Consider the following 17,224-nt stretch of genomic DNA (forward strand, 5'->3'; position numbering starts at 1 on the left):
GTATACTGATTTTCTCAGCCATACTTATATTAGAATGAATGTCCTTAAATTTCAAGGCCAGAAGTGGAATCAGCTGCTACGGTTGTCGAAACTAAGGGATGTGCAACATGTAATGATAAACTTCACAGCTCGTTATTGTAATAATTGTGAATGCTATTTGAAGCAGGTACCTATCCTCAAACTGCCCTGGATAAGACTTGTTAAATCTATTAGTATTTCCATTATTCACTTTAAATTGACATGAGATTCAATTTTTTTTAATTGAATTAGTACAAACAGTAAGGAAATCAAAAATCCTGGTGACAACAGACCCCATGTATTTTAGTACTCTGTGCTGACCAGAGTACTAAAACCAGAAAGATAGAATGAATTTTTTTTTTTAAATAGCAGGACTAAAATAATAAATAAATAAAATAGCAGGACTAGAAGGATCATTTTACAGGTCTCTCTGTAAATTTACTTTCAAGGATATTCTGCATCAGGCCTTAAAACACTTCCAAACTCCTATACATAATATTTAAATAAGGAAAAAAACATAGAACGAAGCAAAAGAGAAACTCTGGGTAAGCAGGTAATTTAAAGGTTGAATACACAGATATACAGCCGCACCAATATGTCTCCGTGTTATCAAAATTTAAGAGTAAAGAACAGAGAGACTGTAGGCCAGAGAGGTGAAGGAAAGGATGTGAAAAGAACTGGCTACTCCGAAAGTGAAGTAAAAAAAAAGAAAGCTGAGGGAAGAGATGGGAAGGGGCGGAGATTTTAAGGGGGAAGAAACGAGGACAGAGGAGGAGGAAGCGGGATGAGATCGTACCTAGAGGGTGTGAGCGGGGGACAGGTGTGCCAGGCCACCTCACTAGGCCCCGCCCCATCCCGGCGCCCCTCTCCAGGCCCCGCCAGGCCCCGCCTCATCAGGTGCCTCCCAATCCTGCCCAGTCCCGCCTTACCGGCGGCTGCCGCCGCATCAGGTGACAGCCCGGAAGCAGCGGAAGCGGATGAGGGAAGCTCGGCTGCGGCCCGGGGGGGCGGTGCAGAGCTGCAGGAGCCTCGGCCTTCTCCTCGCTCCCTGCGAGGCTCTTATGCGGCGCCTCGCTGACACCTGAAATCCACTGCTCGCCGTCCTCCTGGGGATCACGGAGTTGCTAGGCTTGCCGCCTTCGGCGGTTGCAGTCATCGTCTTGCGGGCCTGCGGCGGTCGCCCATGGAGAAGAACGGGCGGGGCGGCGATAGCGCCCCCCGTGGGCCCGTACTGCACATCGCGGTGGTCGGCTTTCATCACAAGAAGGGCTGCCAGGTGAGGAAGGGGCCTGTGCCCGTCGCCGGCACCCAAGCTGCTCCGATCTGCTTAGACGTCCCTCTAGTGCCCTCGGCTTCGCCCCTGAACTTGATTCCTCTCTCCAGCTCCTCGCACTCACCCCACCTGAAGCCCACCCCCCACGCTCCCGTTTTTGTCCTGCCCCTGAAAACTGTATCTTGAGCAGCTGAGGAGCTATGTGTCGGTATGCTGGGGTTGGTAGGTATTTAGGTTCTTTGGTGGGGTGGGAGGAAGGAATCGAAGGTCGGCCCACTCTCTTCCCCATCCAGCTCTGCCTCCGCTGACTTTCTGGGTGTCCACCTATAATGGGATCCTTTAGAAAAATTCAGCACTTGGGCTGCATTTTCGAGGTAATGAGCTCTGGGACTCCACACGAGTGAAGCACACGCGGCGCCGTGGGGAAATCAACTTCCTTTGTTTATCTGTGGAAGCCCTAGAACCCCTGTTAGGCTGGTGTACTGACTCCACCCCCCACCCTTCCCATTCGGCCTTGGTTTTGCTGTTTAGTTTTGTCCAGATCTTGCTTTTTGGTGAGAGATCGACCTCTGCAGCTCAACTGCAGTGAGAGGAAGTGTATTTACCGAGCAAAGAAACGTGCAAATGTAAAGTCATTTTTAAGCTTCTTCCCTGAAATGGTGAACGGGAACAATAGAACATTTGCAGTCTATGTATGGAAGGCAAGGGAACAAAGATAGAAACAGGATTATTTAATGAGAGCAAACGCTGGAAGGCAGTGATGTCATAATGTGCTAGTGAACGGTAAATTGAAATTCTTAAAGTATTAAAAATACTGATTGCTACCCACTAGGTAATGTAGCATTTTGTTTCTTGCATTTCACAGAAAATGTAACATTTTAGAAGACCTTTATTGGCAAAATTTAAGTTCGTTAGAGGATGATAACAGAAAACTGATGGCGTGAAAAAATAGTTATGTTTGTACCTGTTTTCGTTGCCATGTGTGGGATCTAGTTCCTGGTTTAACTTTAAAATATATCATATTCCTTGTCCCTCAGGTGAAAATGGCATAGAAAGATACCAAGGAGGAAATGGCATTATTCAGTATGGTATTTTAAAAAATTCAAAGCAGCAGCAGTAGAATATAAGTTTTTAAAATGTGGCTCTCACAGCAGAAACTAACACAACATTGTAAAGCAATTATACTCCAATAAAAATTAATTCTAAAAAATTAAAAAAACTGTTTCCCTATATTTAGAGGTATGAAAATAGATATTTGAGATAATTGTACCATGGTATGTAAACACAATGTTCATCATCATTAGATTTTTAATACTTTAAAACTTCACATCTTTGATGTTTTTTATAACTTAGCTTGGATATGGGTGAAGTAACTGAAACTTGGAGGAAGTAAAACGATCTTACTGAAGTCACGCTGGAGTCAGAATTGCCTTCAGCTGAGCCCCGTGGCATTTAGGAGTCTTTTACAGTAAAGTAAGAACTGGGGCCCACTTCACAACCAAACTGAACGGAACTTTTAATGACAAAACAGAAGGAAATATTGGTAGGAAATAGAATAAAATCTTTTAATCGTTGCTGTCATCTAAAGTCAAGGTTAATTATTATGTGTTCTATGTGTTTTATTGGTAAAAGTAGTATAATTTATGTTTCCAGAAAGGAAAAATGATTTATGGGAAAAAAACGTAATGCTTCTTAGGGATTAAAGAGTACTGAACAACAGATTGTAAGATGAAGCAGAACTCGGGGTTGAAATAGCACCCTGGGTATGCCCTTTCTCTGGATTTGTCTGCCTTTTGGTTTCAGCATTGAGATTGATTTTTTTTTTTCTTTGACCGTGCTGCATGGCTTGCAGGATCTTAGTTCCCCAACCAGGGTTTGAACCCAGGCCCTGGCAGTGAAAGTCCTAAGCACTGGACCACCAGGGAATTCCCGGTGACTGGTTTTGTAAAATGGACATTGTGCTGGGTGGGAGTCAGAAGACCTGGATGATGTCCTGGCTTCACGGCTCTATGATCTCCAGCAAGTCCAAATTGCTTAATTTTTCCTGTACCTCATTTTCCTCTACCAGATTTCGTCATGAGAATTTTAGACCTGGCAGGGATCCTTAGAGGTCATCTACTCTACCTCCCTTAAATTTACAGATGAGTAAACTGAAACCCAAAAAGGTTAAGTGACTGAAACATACTTACACAGCTAGTGGTAAAAGCAGATTTTATTCAGAAAAGCAGTTGCAACATTGAAAAAGAGACCTCAGTATAGAGCTGGACTCCGAAAATAACAAGGAAAAGTGAGAATTTATAGCCAGGAAGCAGAGTGGGGGCCAGTGGATGGAAAGGAAATTAGTACCTCAGGGGTAACAGGGGTTTCTAGCTAAACCGGTCTAACAGGATTCTTGCTAAAATTGGATAATGCGGAGGTGAACCCAGAAGCCCAGAAGTCAGGGCCTATTGAGAAGAGAGTTCAGAGGAGCCTGACTAAAGTTTGGTTAAGGAGAGCCTCTTTGTCAGCACTAACATTAAAGCCCAGATGTCCCTAGTCTTCATAACTGCATCTCTTTTAGTAGCACTTTAGGTTGTAGGCTTTTAGTAGAGTGGAAAAAATACATGCCTTATATATATATTTTTGTAATCCACAAGGTGCTTCAGGGAGACTAAGGCAATTATTTTTGAATACATACACTTGTTGAGTGTCTGCTCACCTGGGTTGTTGATAGAATTGAAGAGAATGCAAAGGGTTCTGCCACAATTCAATGAAAGATGATTTGGCTGTGCCTGGTCTTAGTTGTGGTGCACGGGATCTTCGTTGCCGTGTGTGGGATCTAGTTCCCTGACCAGGGATTGAACCCGGGCCCCCTGTATTGGGAGCGTGGAGTCTTAACCACTGGACCACCAGGGAAGTCGCAGGGTTATTTTCTTATTGCTGGCTGAAAGCAGCTTTTGAAAATTATACTTACCTCACTTCGCGCTCGCAATGTAGGGGGCCCAGGTTCGATCCCTGGTCGGAGAGCAAGATCCCACATGCATGCCGCAACGAAGATCCAGCGTGCTGCAACTCAGACCATTCCCAGCCTAAATAAATACATACGTACATACATACATACATAAATATTTAAAATTATAGTTACATCTCATAGCAGAAAATGAAGAGCTAAGAACCTGGTTTTGCAAATCAAATAAGAATTTGTTAGAATTTGTCAAAGTCAAAATGTAGGTGATTTTTAGATAGAACTAGTGTGTATTCTGTAGCTTTTGCAAGACTCAAACACTTATAATTTTAGTAGAACTATTACTATTTCTCAGAGAAACATTTTGGCTTACTAGTAATCTGGTTTCTGTTACTCCTCTAATGGAGGTTAGCTGGAGAGATGACACTGATTTCTCGACTCTAAAGAGTTAAGGTTGGTGAGTTGATAATCTGAAAAAATGAAACCCTCTATGGTCTTAGTCAGGTTGTGTCAGGGGGCTGCTAACATAGCTACTCCACTCAGCCAACAGAGCAAATGAATGAAAGGCTCTCACACTGAGTTGGTCGATAAAATTGACACGTCAATGCAGTGAAAAACAAACTTTTGCTGGAGACATAATTTATATAAATTCATGGAAGTTCATCCAGCTGGAATAGGATGTTCAATTGATGTATACTAGTACAGGAAAAGATGGGTAAATAGTTTGTTCATCTACATTTCTCATTTTTGGTTGCCCTACTTTCTCCCTTTTTTGTCTTAGTTTTTATAAAATATCAAAGTGTACTAAAAATTTCAGTATATGTCATATTAGTTCTTAAAGGATGTTCTTCACTTCTGCAAATGATTTTGGATGACCTACAACTCTTTTTTTTTAATTTTTATTGGAGTATAGTTGATTTACAGTGTTGTGTTAGTTTCAGGTGTACAACAGAGTGAATCAGTTATACATTTACGTATATCCACTCTTTTTTAGATTCTTTTCTCATATAGGCCATTACAGAGTACTGAGTACAGTTCCCCGTACTATACAGTAGGTCCTCTTTTTTAATATAGTATTTGTGTATATGTCAATCCCAGTCTCCCAATCTGTCCACCACCACCCCCCACTCACTGCCACACGCTTCCCCCCCCCCGTAACTAAGTTTGTTTTCTACATCTGTGACTCTATTTCTGTTTTGTAAATAAGTTCATTTGTACCATTTTTTTTAGATTCCACATATAAGTGATATCATAAGGTATTTGTCTTTGACTTACTTCACTCAGTATGACAATTTCTAGGTCCATCCATGTTGCGGCAAGTGGGAGTATTTCGTTCCTTTTTATGGCTGAGTAATATTCCATTGTATATATGTGCCACATCTTCTTTATCCATTCCTCTGTTGATAGACATTTAGGTTGCTTCCATGTCCTGGCTATTGTACATAGTGCTGCAATGGACATTGTGGTACATGTGTCCGACTCTGCTTTCTTAACCCTTCAAAATCCAAATATATTTGATGTTCTGTAAAGTACATGCATCAAGTCTTAGGCAGAAGGACTGTTCTAGAGACTGCCATTCTTTGTTAATCAGTAGTGTATCAGGTGTTTCAGACTTTCTAATTATGTAAGGTTTCCCTCAGGATGGATTAATCAGCTACCTTCTCCACGATTAAGATTTTACTTCCAGGTGTAAAGGATTAAAAGTATATGGCTTATTGAATTGTAACTGACTTCAGATTGTTTTAGGTGGTTTGAGGGTGCTTTGTTAGACTGCTCTTCCAAGTACTCAAAATGCAGCAGGTCATGTTGATCACCAGTTCATTCCACACACTGAGATTATTCATAGAGAAGATTCCCATACTTGGTTGTACTTTGTAATATTTAGATTCAAGTGAGCCGAAGTAAAACCGTTGCTTAAAAAAGTAATTCCTGGGATTTCCCTGCTGGCGCAGTGGTTAAGAATCTGCCTGCCAGTGCAGGGGATACGGGTTTGAGCCCTGGTCGAGGAAGATCCCTCATGCCACAGAGCAGCTAAGCCTGTGTGCCACATCTACTGAGCCTGCGCCCTAGAGCCCACATGCCACAACTGCTGAACTCCGTGCTCCTAGAGCCCGTGCTCCACAACAAGAGAAGCCACCGCAATGAGAAGCCCGCACACCGCAACGAAGAGTAACCCTCTCTTGCCACAACTAGAAAAAGCCCACACGCAGCAATGAAGACCCAATGCAGCCAAAAATAAAAAGATAAATAAATTAATTAATTTTTTTTAAACCAATATATTTCTTTAAAAAAAAGTAACTTTTCAGCAGTGTGCTGGGTTGAACATGATTATTTAGGGGAATGTACTAAATCTTTGTAGACTCTTCTGTTATAAAGGTGCTCTACAAGTGCTGTGATAAAGACGTCGGTTTACATGGGCAAGGTGAAAGCCATCTATGTTGAAGATCCTCAAACTAGGCATGTAGATGTTGATTCCTTCACTTTGTTTCCTTTTTTTTCTACCTTTGAGGCCTTCAGATGTATTTTATTTTATTTATTTATTTTTGCGGTACGCGGGCCTCGCACTGTTGTGGCCTCTCCCTTTGCGGAGCACAGCCTCCGGGATGCGCAGGCTCAGCGGCCATGGCTCACGGGCCCAGCTGCTCCGCGGCATGTGGGATCTTCCCAGACCCGGGCACGAACCCACCTCCCCTGCATTGGCAGGCGAACTCTGAACCACTGCGCCACCAGGGAAGCCCCAGATGTATTTTAAATGAAAAATGCCTCCATTTAAATTAAAATGAACATCTGTTTATCATTTGATTATTTTTTCATTTTTATTTGGGTAATTCATGAGAATGAATTCTTCTATAGATAACATGTTAATTTTTAGTGGTCATTGTTCTAGTTTATTGATCTCCTTAACATTTAGAACATTTTAAGGACGGTTGGTTTATGTTAGGGTGATAGTGTCATGGTAGCTAAAGTACTACCATGACAATTCAAACGGTTTTGAAATATTTATCCATTCCAACTCTTTCCCTGAAATTTTTAAAAATTTAGCACTTAGCAAAGAATTATTCTTCCTTCTTATTCACCTGCAATTAGACTCACTGACATGAGGTAGTTTATGGACATCTTCTATATAGTAGTTTGCTTGTTACAGATTGTGTGTCCCAGAGTTTTGCTTCTTCCTTATTTGCTTTGTGGACGTAAATATATAAACTGTGTTTGTTAGATTTGCATAATGTTTGGCAAAATAGTATGATCAATGTATATCAAACTTTTTGGTTCTTTCATAGAATGGAACTTTTTAAAACACTCAATAGGGAATAGTTATTTTCCAAAGTGATATCATAAAAAGTTGGAATTATTACTTGAATTTTGACCACTATTCTGATAGAATTCATGGTTTTGTAAACATAACTAGCAATTTTAATTCTTGGATAAACTGGTTTTACCAGACTGTACTTCTTTCAAAAGTAGAATTATTAAAGCACTAGAACTCATGTTTACATGAGTAGTTACAACAATGAATAAAGCAGCTAGAAGCAATGAAGAGAACAGTATATTTTCCTTTTGGTCTGAGTGGACTGATGATGGGGAAATCTCCATGAGTAGCAGGATGTAGCACGGTAAATTCAGGAATGGGTTGAGGAAATTTGAGGGAATGGTTGGTTTATGTTAGGGTGATAGTGTCAAGCCCTGACCCATTCACGTTTTGGTGACAGAAGGCTGGCTGACAGATACAAAGTTTATGCACCTGCTATTGATGGAATCTTGTGGTGACAATGATGAAATATTGGGGAGGTATTGTTTGTGATTCTTGTTGGAATAAGTAGGTCTTTGGAACAGAAAAAAATTTTTGGAGAATTAGAGGTTAGGGAAGAATAAAAGTCTGAGTGGGCTGATTATGGGAAAATCTAAGGATTTTTTTTTTTTTTTAGCTATGTGGAAAAACTGAAAGAAGATTGCATTTTCTGGCCCTCCGTAGCACTTTTATATTTGGGTGGAGGTTTTTTGCTGATTTTAGCCATGCTTCTTCTATGCTGAAATGATGAAAATCTCTGACTTTGCAGGGCTGCAACATTAACACTTAATAGTGGTGGAATAGTTTTCTTTTAGGCCTTGGCATCACAGCTAAACAGGGTGGGAGGTCAACCTGTGTAATGGAAATTTAGAAATATCAGGAAGCTTCTTTTGTCCTCTTATAATTCTCCCCAGGTAGCTAGAAAGTGCCTAACAGTACATAAATTTCTTTTCTTTTAATTTTATTTTTTTATACAGCAGGCATAAATTTCTTTCTTTGCCTTAAGTCTTTGATCCCCAGTAAAATACATATCATGGGTAGCCTTCTCCTTGTTATCATTGTGGTGCAGATCCTTTGCTGAGCATGGATTTTGCTAGACAAGGGGAGACTGCAGAAGGGCCCTGGTCTATCATGGATGGGCACTACAAGAGGAAGATGAAGACCTACTTACCTAATAATTTTGAGAAAGACTGGTCCTATTATATTCTTTGGTTACAGTGCCATCAGAGGGAATTCCCTGGCAGTTCAGTGGTTAGGACTCCCTCCTTCCACTGCAAGGGGCACGATGGTGAACTAAGATCCTGCATACCATGCAGCACGGCCAAAAGAAAAAGATGCCACCAGATTAAAAACTCAGTTTCTCCCTAGGATATTTTTAGAAGATGTTATTTAAATTGATATTTTTGACAATTTTTAAAATCATATTTCAGCTGTTTTATAAAATGACTTCAAAACCATAAATTTATTTATTTATTTTGGGCTGCGTTGGTTCTTCATTGCTGTGCATGGGCTTTCTCTAGTTGCGGCGAGCAGGGCTACTCTTCATTGCGGTGCACGGGCTTCTCATTGTGGTGGCTTCTCTTGTTGTGGAGCACGGGCTCTAGGTGCGCGGGCTTCAGTAGTTGTGGCAAGCAGGCTCAGTAGTTGTGGCTTGCTGGCTTAGTTGCTCCGCGGCATGTGGGATCTTCCTGGAGCAGGGCTCAAACCCGTGTCTCCTGCATTGGCAGGCGGATTCTTAACCACTGCACCACCAGGGAAGTCCCAAAAAATGACATTTCTTTTCAGAAGTAGTATGTACTCACTGTGGTAGAAAGTCAGAAAATATAGAGAGGAAAAAAAAAAAGAAAACCAGCACTTAAAATCCTATATCCTAGAGAAACCTGCCTTGAATATTCCTGGAGGAATATTTTTTATGAATATATATAACTTTTTCCAAAAATGTATCATACTATAAACAAATTTTAGGACCTGCCTTTTTTATGTAATATTTTACCATTAATACCTTCCATTTTGATAAGTATTGAATTATAGCATTTTTAAAGTAGCTAAACAGTATTTTGTAGAAATCTTTATTTAACTGGTCTCCTTTTTAGACACTTAGGTGGCATTCCAATTTTTTGCTATTTTGAATAGTGCAGCAAAGAACATCCTTGTGACTTTGCACCATTTTTCTAAGTGTGGAGACTAAGTCATCTTTTCTTTTCGTTCTTTTTTTTTTTAACTGGGGATTTTGTTTAAATAGATTTTGTAGCAGCATATACTGAACACAGTTTAAGTTAGTCTGGATGATTCTGCCTTCATGACAAATGTCACTCGTTGTACTATGGCATTATCGGTTTATTTTAACATAGAGTGATTTGCACATGCCTCTGACTCAGCTGGGCTTTTGATAGCCAGTCAGAGAGAGGGAGATGACGGAGCAGTGAGCAGTTACTTCTCAGTGTTGACCAGAAACATAATGTTGTAGTTTCCAGCTTCCCCTCCCTGCTTTCTCATATGTTGCTTCTTTCCTTCAGTGGACTGGGAGGGCACATCTACTAAATGTGTATGAAATAAAATGACTCAGTCATGGGTTTTGAAAGAAGACCTAAAGACTTCTCCTTAGTATATTATCCAGGGCTGCATGACAGCTGGTTAGGCTGATAGATGCTTTTCTTACTTGTTCCTAGTTGGCAGTGTTCTAGGTAATTAAATTGTCAGAAGTCTGACTTCAGAATAAACTATGTTTGGGTGTCCAGTTAGATTTGAAATATGGCCCTCTGCACTTGTGTTTTCTTCATCCAACTCGTCACAGGGTATGCTAGCTATTTATTAATATATGAGGAAATCACTGCAGGGTTGTTAATGAAACCTGTTCCTGCCCCCATGGCTTTCACAGGTGATATTAGTAATTTCCTAGATTCTATTTTGTGGGTGTGGTGCATGCCCAGAAATTGGAATCTTTTTTGCCATGTAAAAGTTCAATATGGAAATATTAAAATTAATTGATGTGTGGGATTTCCCTGGTGGCACAGTGGTTAAGAATCCATCTGCCAACGCAGGGGACACGGGTTTGAGCCCTGGTCCGGGGAGATCCCACATACTGCAGAGCGACTAAGCCCGCGAGCCACAACTACTGAAGCCCACTCGCCTAGAGCCCGTGCTCCACAGCAAGAGAAGCCACCACAATGAGAAGACCATGCATCGCAACGAAGAGTAGCCCCCGCTCACTACAACTAGAGAAAGCCTGCGTGCAGCAATGAAGACCCAACGCAGCCAAAAATAAATACATTAAAAGTAAATTGATGGGGCTTCCCTGGTGGTGCAGTGGTTGAGAGTCCGTCTGCCGATGCAGGGGACACGGGTTCGTGCCCCGGTCCAGGAATATCCCACATGCTGCGGAGCGGCTAGGCCCATGAGCCATGGCCGCTGAGCCTGCGCGTCCGGAGCCTGTGCTCCGCAACGGGAGAGGCCACAACAGTGAGAGGCCCACGTACCGCAAAAAAAAGAGAGAGCTGCTTAAAATTTGTGTGAGTTAATCATCGGGGAACATTTGATGTATCTGTTATATATTGTCTGTGCTAATGCCCTCCCAGATACCATCTTTGCTCCCCAAATTTAACTTAGATTTGGGGCTGTGAACTTTCACGGTAAAATAGTAACCTTACTGGATGATAATCATTCTAAATGTTGCTTATCTCTGAAGGTTTACTTTGGGTTTTGTCAGTGATTTTTCATATATACTGAGGGCTACCCTGTACAGTATGCAGACCCTGGACAGCACAGCCGCAGGGAGAGCCCTTCTTGTAAACTGCAGTGTTGGTGGTTTCCCTTAGAGTTGGACAGTGAGGCAGCCTGCTATACCTACCTTTACTTTCTGTGGTACTGCTTAGTTTTATTGGCATTATTGTTTAAATTGCGTTTTAATTCAACTGAGTATTATGTAATTCTCCAAGAGAATTCTCTTAAACCTATGTGCCATGAATTGTATGTCTGTCTGGATTATTTTGGACATATTGAAAAGGGGCATGTAGAGTGTTGAGTCTGTATTCAAAATATGAAGAATGTACTACTTAAGGTTTATAAATCCCATTAATTGGGAGATAACAGATTCATTGTTATTTTGTTTTTCCCCACACTGACCAGATATCCTACAATTCAGTTCTCTTGTATGCTACGTGTCTACCCCTCAGGTTCTAAAATTTCCTAGAACAACTCGTAAAACTCAGGAAAACACTGCTTACCTTTACTGGTTTATTAAAGGCTACTACTCTGGAATAGCCAAATGGAAGAGATTCATGGGACAAAAAGTATGTGGGAAGGGATATGCAACTTCCATGCCGTTCCTGGGCACAGCATCCTCCCAGCACCTCAGTGTCTTTACCAACTGGGAAGCTCTCTGAACCTCATCATTTGGGGATTTTATGGAGGTTTTATTACATAAGCATAACGTATTAAATCATTAGCCATTGGTGATTGAACGCAATCTCTAGCCCCTCTCCCCTCCCCAGAGGTTTAGGGGTGGCGCTGAAAGTTCCTAGCTTCAAATCAAGGCTTGATTGTTCTGGTGACCAGGCCCCATCCTGGAGCCATTTAGCCCATGGCCACCGAGAGTCCCCTCATTAGCATGAACCTAGGTATGGTTGAAAGCATCTTATTATGAATAACAAAGGCTGCTCCTATCTCTTAGGAAATTCCAAGGGTTTTGGGAGCTTTGGGTCGGGACCAGGGACAAAGACCAAATAAAAATCTATTTTTTTTTATTACATCACATTTAACTGTACCGAATAGCTTATAATAATTTTTAAAAACTTAAAATGTTCAACAATAAAGGATTGATTAAATAATGAAACAACATCATATAGCCATAGAAATTGTTGTATGTGTGTAGATGCAGAAAGGAGTTTGTGTGGACTATTGTAAATTTGATTAGCAAGTTTAGCAGTCTCCAAATGCAAGGATTTGTTTGTAGCAAATAAACTAGCAGAAGAATTCTAGAAGGTTGCCAACACAATATAGGCAGTGTACAATTTATGAAAAGGTTGTGTCACAAAAAAGTTAGCTGTTTGAAATTCTGAATACATTTTCCTGAAGAATCAATGTTACAAGTATTCTGGATGCAAGTCAGTCTAAAGCCGCCTTATTTTACCCAACGGAATTCTTCAAACATATGTAGTATCTACACTTGTATTTATAACAATTTTATGAGTTGACTGCATTTTAAGTTCAAACTAGAGTCACTCAAAACAGATCTTCCTTTAATAGAATCAGGATCATATATTGAACATAACATAGCATCAGATATTAGACTCTGGCCTTTGGTAATTTGATAACTAAATCTTGCGAAAAGGAAATAGATCTCTCCATGTCCCTTTGCCTCCAAAAGGATAGGATGGAAATACTTCCTTCAGAAGTTAGGAACTGCTTGTGGTTATCATTTGCTTTTTTTAGAATTATTCTAAAAGCAGTCACTTAGGGGCTTCCCTGGCAGTCCAGTGGTTAAGATTTCGCAGGAGCTGCGGGTTGGCTCCATCCCTGGTCCGAGCTAAGATCCCACATGCCTCGCGGCCAAAAGACCAAAACATAAAACAGAAGCAATATTGTAACAAATTCAATAAAGACTTTAAAAATTGTCCACGTCAAAAAAAAAATTTTTTTTTAAAGCAATCATTTAGGGACTTCCCTGGTGGCACAGTGCTTAAGAATCCACCTGCCAATGCAGGGGACACAGGTTCGATTCCTGGTCTGGGAAGATCCCACATGCTGCGGAGCAACTAAGCCACCACAACTACTGAAGCCTGCGCACAGCAAGGAAGAGTAGCCTCTGCTCACCACAGCTAGAGAAAGCCCGCGCACAACAACGAAGACCGAGCACGGCCAAAAGTAAATTAATTAATTAATTAATTTTTAAAAAGCAGTCATCTAAAAATAAATACCAATTTACTTAGAAGTAAATGATAATATCTTCAACTTATTGTCAAATGGTTTAGAAAGTATTTGTATACACCTGCAACACAAAGCACATATGGCCAAAAAATTAGCAGTTTGTGAATATAGATGAAAGTTACAAGATTTTTGAATTCTTTCAAATTTTCTGTAAGTTTTAAATTTAAAAAAAAAAAGATGGAAAAAAATTAACAGGAATATTCCTTTAGCTCCAATCCCCAACTCTTTTCACCTCTCGAGAGATAAAACCTCTATTAAAGGTTTTTTCAAGCATGTTTTTTAATCCATTTACAAAGATGTATAATTGTTAGCATAAATGGAATCACAGTATAAGTAGGATTATACTATATTTACTGATATCCTGCTTGCTTTTTAAATTTAACAGTATGTATTAATTTTCTATTGCTTCTGTTACCACAAACAACACACTTAAAACAACACAAATTTATTAGCGTTCTGGAAGTCAGAAATGGGTTTCACTAGGCTAAAATCAAGGTGTTGGCAGTTCTGTGTTTCTTCAGGATGCTCTAAGGGAGAATCCGTTTTCTTGCCTTTTCCACCTTCTAGAGGTCGCCTGCATTCCTTAGCTCATGGTCCCTTCCTCCATCTTCAAAGCATCTTGAAGCATAGCATCTTCAAATATCTCTGACTCTGTCTCTTCTGCCTCTCTCTTATAAGGACCCTTGTGATTACATTGGGACTGCCTAGATAATTCCCATCTGGAGATAATCTTATGTGCAATGTCCTTTTGCATTGTAAGGTAACATTGACAGATTCTAGGGATTAGGAGATGGACATGCCTGGAGGGCTCTTATTTTACCTACTATATAGTATACCATACCTATCTTGCTTTATCAATATATTATAAATCTACAATTCTTTTTTACAGACGGATAGAACTGATGTAAAATTTATTTGACCAATCTTCTGATGAATATTTAGGTTTCCGATTTTTATGCTTCAATAAGTCATGTTTCTGTGAGTATTTTTGTACTTACCTGTGTGAATATCTGTGTATTCGTGGGATAAATTCCTAAAACTGAAATTTCTGAGTCAGTATATTGTTGATTTGATAATACTGCCAAATAGTCATCCAAACTGCTGTACCAATTTACAGTCCCACAGCCAAGCCCCATACTCTTGTCAACACAAAATATGAATAATCTTTTTCATGTTTTTCAATATATGAGTAAAAACTTTATTATTTCAAATCGCATTTCCATGTTTAAATAAGAGATTGAGGGACTTCCCTGGTGGTCCAGTGGGTAAGACTCCGCGCTCCCAATGCACGGGGCCTGGGTTTGAGCCCTGATTGAGGAACTAGATCCCACACGCATGCTGCAACTAAGAGTTCACATGCTGCAACTAAGAAGTCCGCATGCCCCAATGAAGATCCCACCTGCTGCAACTAAGATCTGGCGCAGCCAAAATAAATAAATAAATATTAAATGAGAGGTTGAGCGTTGTCATACTACTTTATTTTGGAATTTTCTAGATTAAACTTGTCAAATGAATACAAAAAAAACCCCACACAACGTGAGAGTTGTGAGTTAAGTTTTATTTGGGGCAAAATGAGGACTATAGCCCAGGAGACAGCCTCTCAGAAACCTCTGAGGAACTGCTCTGAAGAAGTAGCAGGAGAGGTTAGTATACCTGTGATTTTTTTTTTTTTTGTGGAGATTTTGTTTGTTTGTTTATTTATGGCTGCACTGGGTCTTCATTGTGGTGTGCAGGCTCTTCGTTGCGGCGTGTGGGCTCAGTAGTTGTGGCACACAGGCTTAGTTGCCCCTCGACGTGTGGGATCTTAGTTCCCCAACCAGGGACCGAACCTGCATTGCCTGCATTGGAAGGTAGATTCTTTTTTTTAAGGAAATACCCTAAATCTATTATTATTATTATTTTATTTATTTTACTTTTGGCTGCATTGGGTCCTCGTTGCTGCCCATGGGCTTTCTCTAGTTGCGGCGAGCGGGCTTCTCATTGTGGTGGCCTCTCTCCCTGCAGAGTATGGGCTCTAGGTGCACAGGCCTCAGCAGTTGTGGCACACGGGCTCCAGAGTGCAGGCTCAGTAGTTGTGGCGCACGGGCTTAGTTGCTCTGCGGCATGTGGGATCCTTCCGGACCACGGCTCGAACCCGTGTCCCCTGCACTGGCAGGCAGATTCCTAACCACTGCGCCACCAGGGAAGCCCTGAAGGCAAATTCTTAACCGCTGTACCACCATGGAAGTCCCAGTATACGTGTGAGTTGGTGAAGGGGGATGTGTGCAATCAAGCACACATTTTGGCAGAGGGTTGCTGCTAGTCACGAGGAGCAGATGTCTCCGTTAATGATTTTAGTGCTTTTCTAGATATGAGAAGATGCAAGAAATTGGGCTCAAATCTTCTGAAAAGATCTAACTATCTGAAGGCCCGTTCTGCCAGTTTTTCCCAGAGCACAGAGTGCCTCATTCCTGATCTCCTCCCTGAACTTCTTTCAGGGTGTGTTGAAGGTCAGTGACTGCAATGGCTAGTGACCCAATCCTTGTAGAGGCAGATTGCAAGTGATAAGTTTTAGTTGGCAAACTTTTTGGATCCTAAAGAGCAACATACTTCATGAAGTATTTGTGAGAATTTGAGTCCATTATGTTTATATTTATTTAGAAGCATGTTTATTCCATACTACTTTTAAAATAAATACTGTACATAAAAATTAGTGATTTTCCAAAAGAAATTATTTTGTGATAATTACCAATACTTCTTAGGTGTTATATATTGGACTTCAGTGTTTACATAAAATACAATAATTTTCTTGTTTCTTTTTTTTTTCCCCTGTTAAAGTAAGAATTCTGAGTTGGGAATTTTTTTTAGCTCTGTAACTACCAGCTTCATAGCATCGGCTTTGAATTTATGTCTTTCCCTCTATGGCACACCTTGCCTTCCCTTACACTTTTAAGATTAGCCAATATAAAACTGGTATCATAGAGAAGACACAGAGAAATGTGAAATGTAGCTTGAGATTATTTATGCCCAGCCTTCAGTTAATTGATGTTAAGTAACTGATCCTTTCAAACTGAAATGTTTATTGCTTCTGGAGGTGGGCGCAGGGAAATTTAAACATTTTCAATATAGAACTAGATCACCTGTTAAAAATAATCATTATTAAAGTCCTTTTATAATCGGGTCTCATGTGACTAGTGGCACCTTGATTACCTTGAGATGTGGGGAAATGAGCCATCATGTCTTTCCACATTAAAGATGGAATCTAAAAATGATTCTTATCCCTATGTTTTTCCAACTTCAGTGTATTTATTACTAATGCAGTGCAAATTCCTGCTTAAATATACTTTGAAAGAAAATTAAACATAAGACACTTAGAAATTACATCAGTATGATAACCCAAGTCCTCAGCATTTAATTCTGCCTTCCTCTCCAAAAGTCTCATTGAAATAACAACAAAAGAAACCCCATAAGCAAAGGGAAAATGTTAGTAAACCTAGGGAATGCCAGAAACCGTGGGCTTATACTAAAAACTTTGTTATTTCTACAAGACAAACAGTATTAGAGAGACTTCATTGATCACTTCTCAGTCTGGGGAAAAAAATAACCTGAAGTGGTGGTTAATGCCTATTCACCTCCCTAACAACCCATCGAAACCATAGACTCAAAGCTTCAAGTATTGGAAGCAAGGGAGCCAATTGATGGGAAGCAAATCTAGAATGTGGCCCAACTTCTTAGGCTCCTTTGTTGGATCTCTCCTACTCAGTTCAGGAGGATATTGGTTTTTCTCAGGGCTCCA

At 40.4% G+C, this 17,224-nt stretch overlaps 1 protein-coding gene across 7 annotated transcripts in view; it reads left to right on the forward strand.

Annotated features, from left to right (window-relative positions):
* The first annotated feature begins 991 nt into the window (after positions 1-991).
* Positions 992-17,224, forward strand: part of AVL9 (AVL9 cell migration associated) — a 91,981-nt gene continuing 75,748 nt past the window's right edge. For all 7 annotated transcript variants that reach the window (XR_003001827.1, XR_003001845.1, XR_003001866.1 and 4 more), the window contains exon 1: positions 992-1,294. Coding sequence is in view for 1 of the 7 variants with exons in the window: in XM_024735403.1 (XP_024591171.1) it covers positions 1,202-1,294 (93 nt within the window). In the remaining 6 variants the exon portion in view is untranslated. The remainder of the gene's footprint in view (positions 1,295-17,224) is intronic.

This window comes from Neophocaena asiaeorientalis, unplaced genomic scaffold, assembly GCF_003031525.2.
Source record: "Neophocaena asiaeorientalis asiaeorientalis breed wild unplaced genomic scaffold, Neophocaena_asiaeorientalis_V1.1 scaffold612, whole genome shotgun sequence".
In the NCBI taxonomy this organism is placed as follows: Eukaryota; Metazoa; Chordata; class Mammalia; order Artiodactyla; family Phocoenidae; genus Neophocaena; species Neophocaena asiaeorientalis.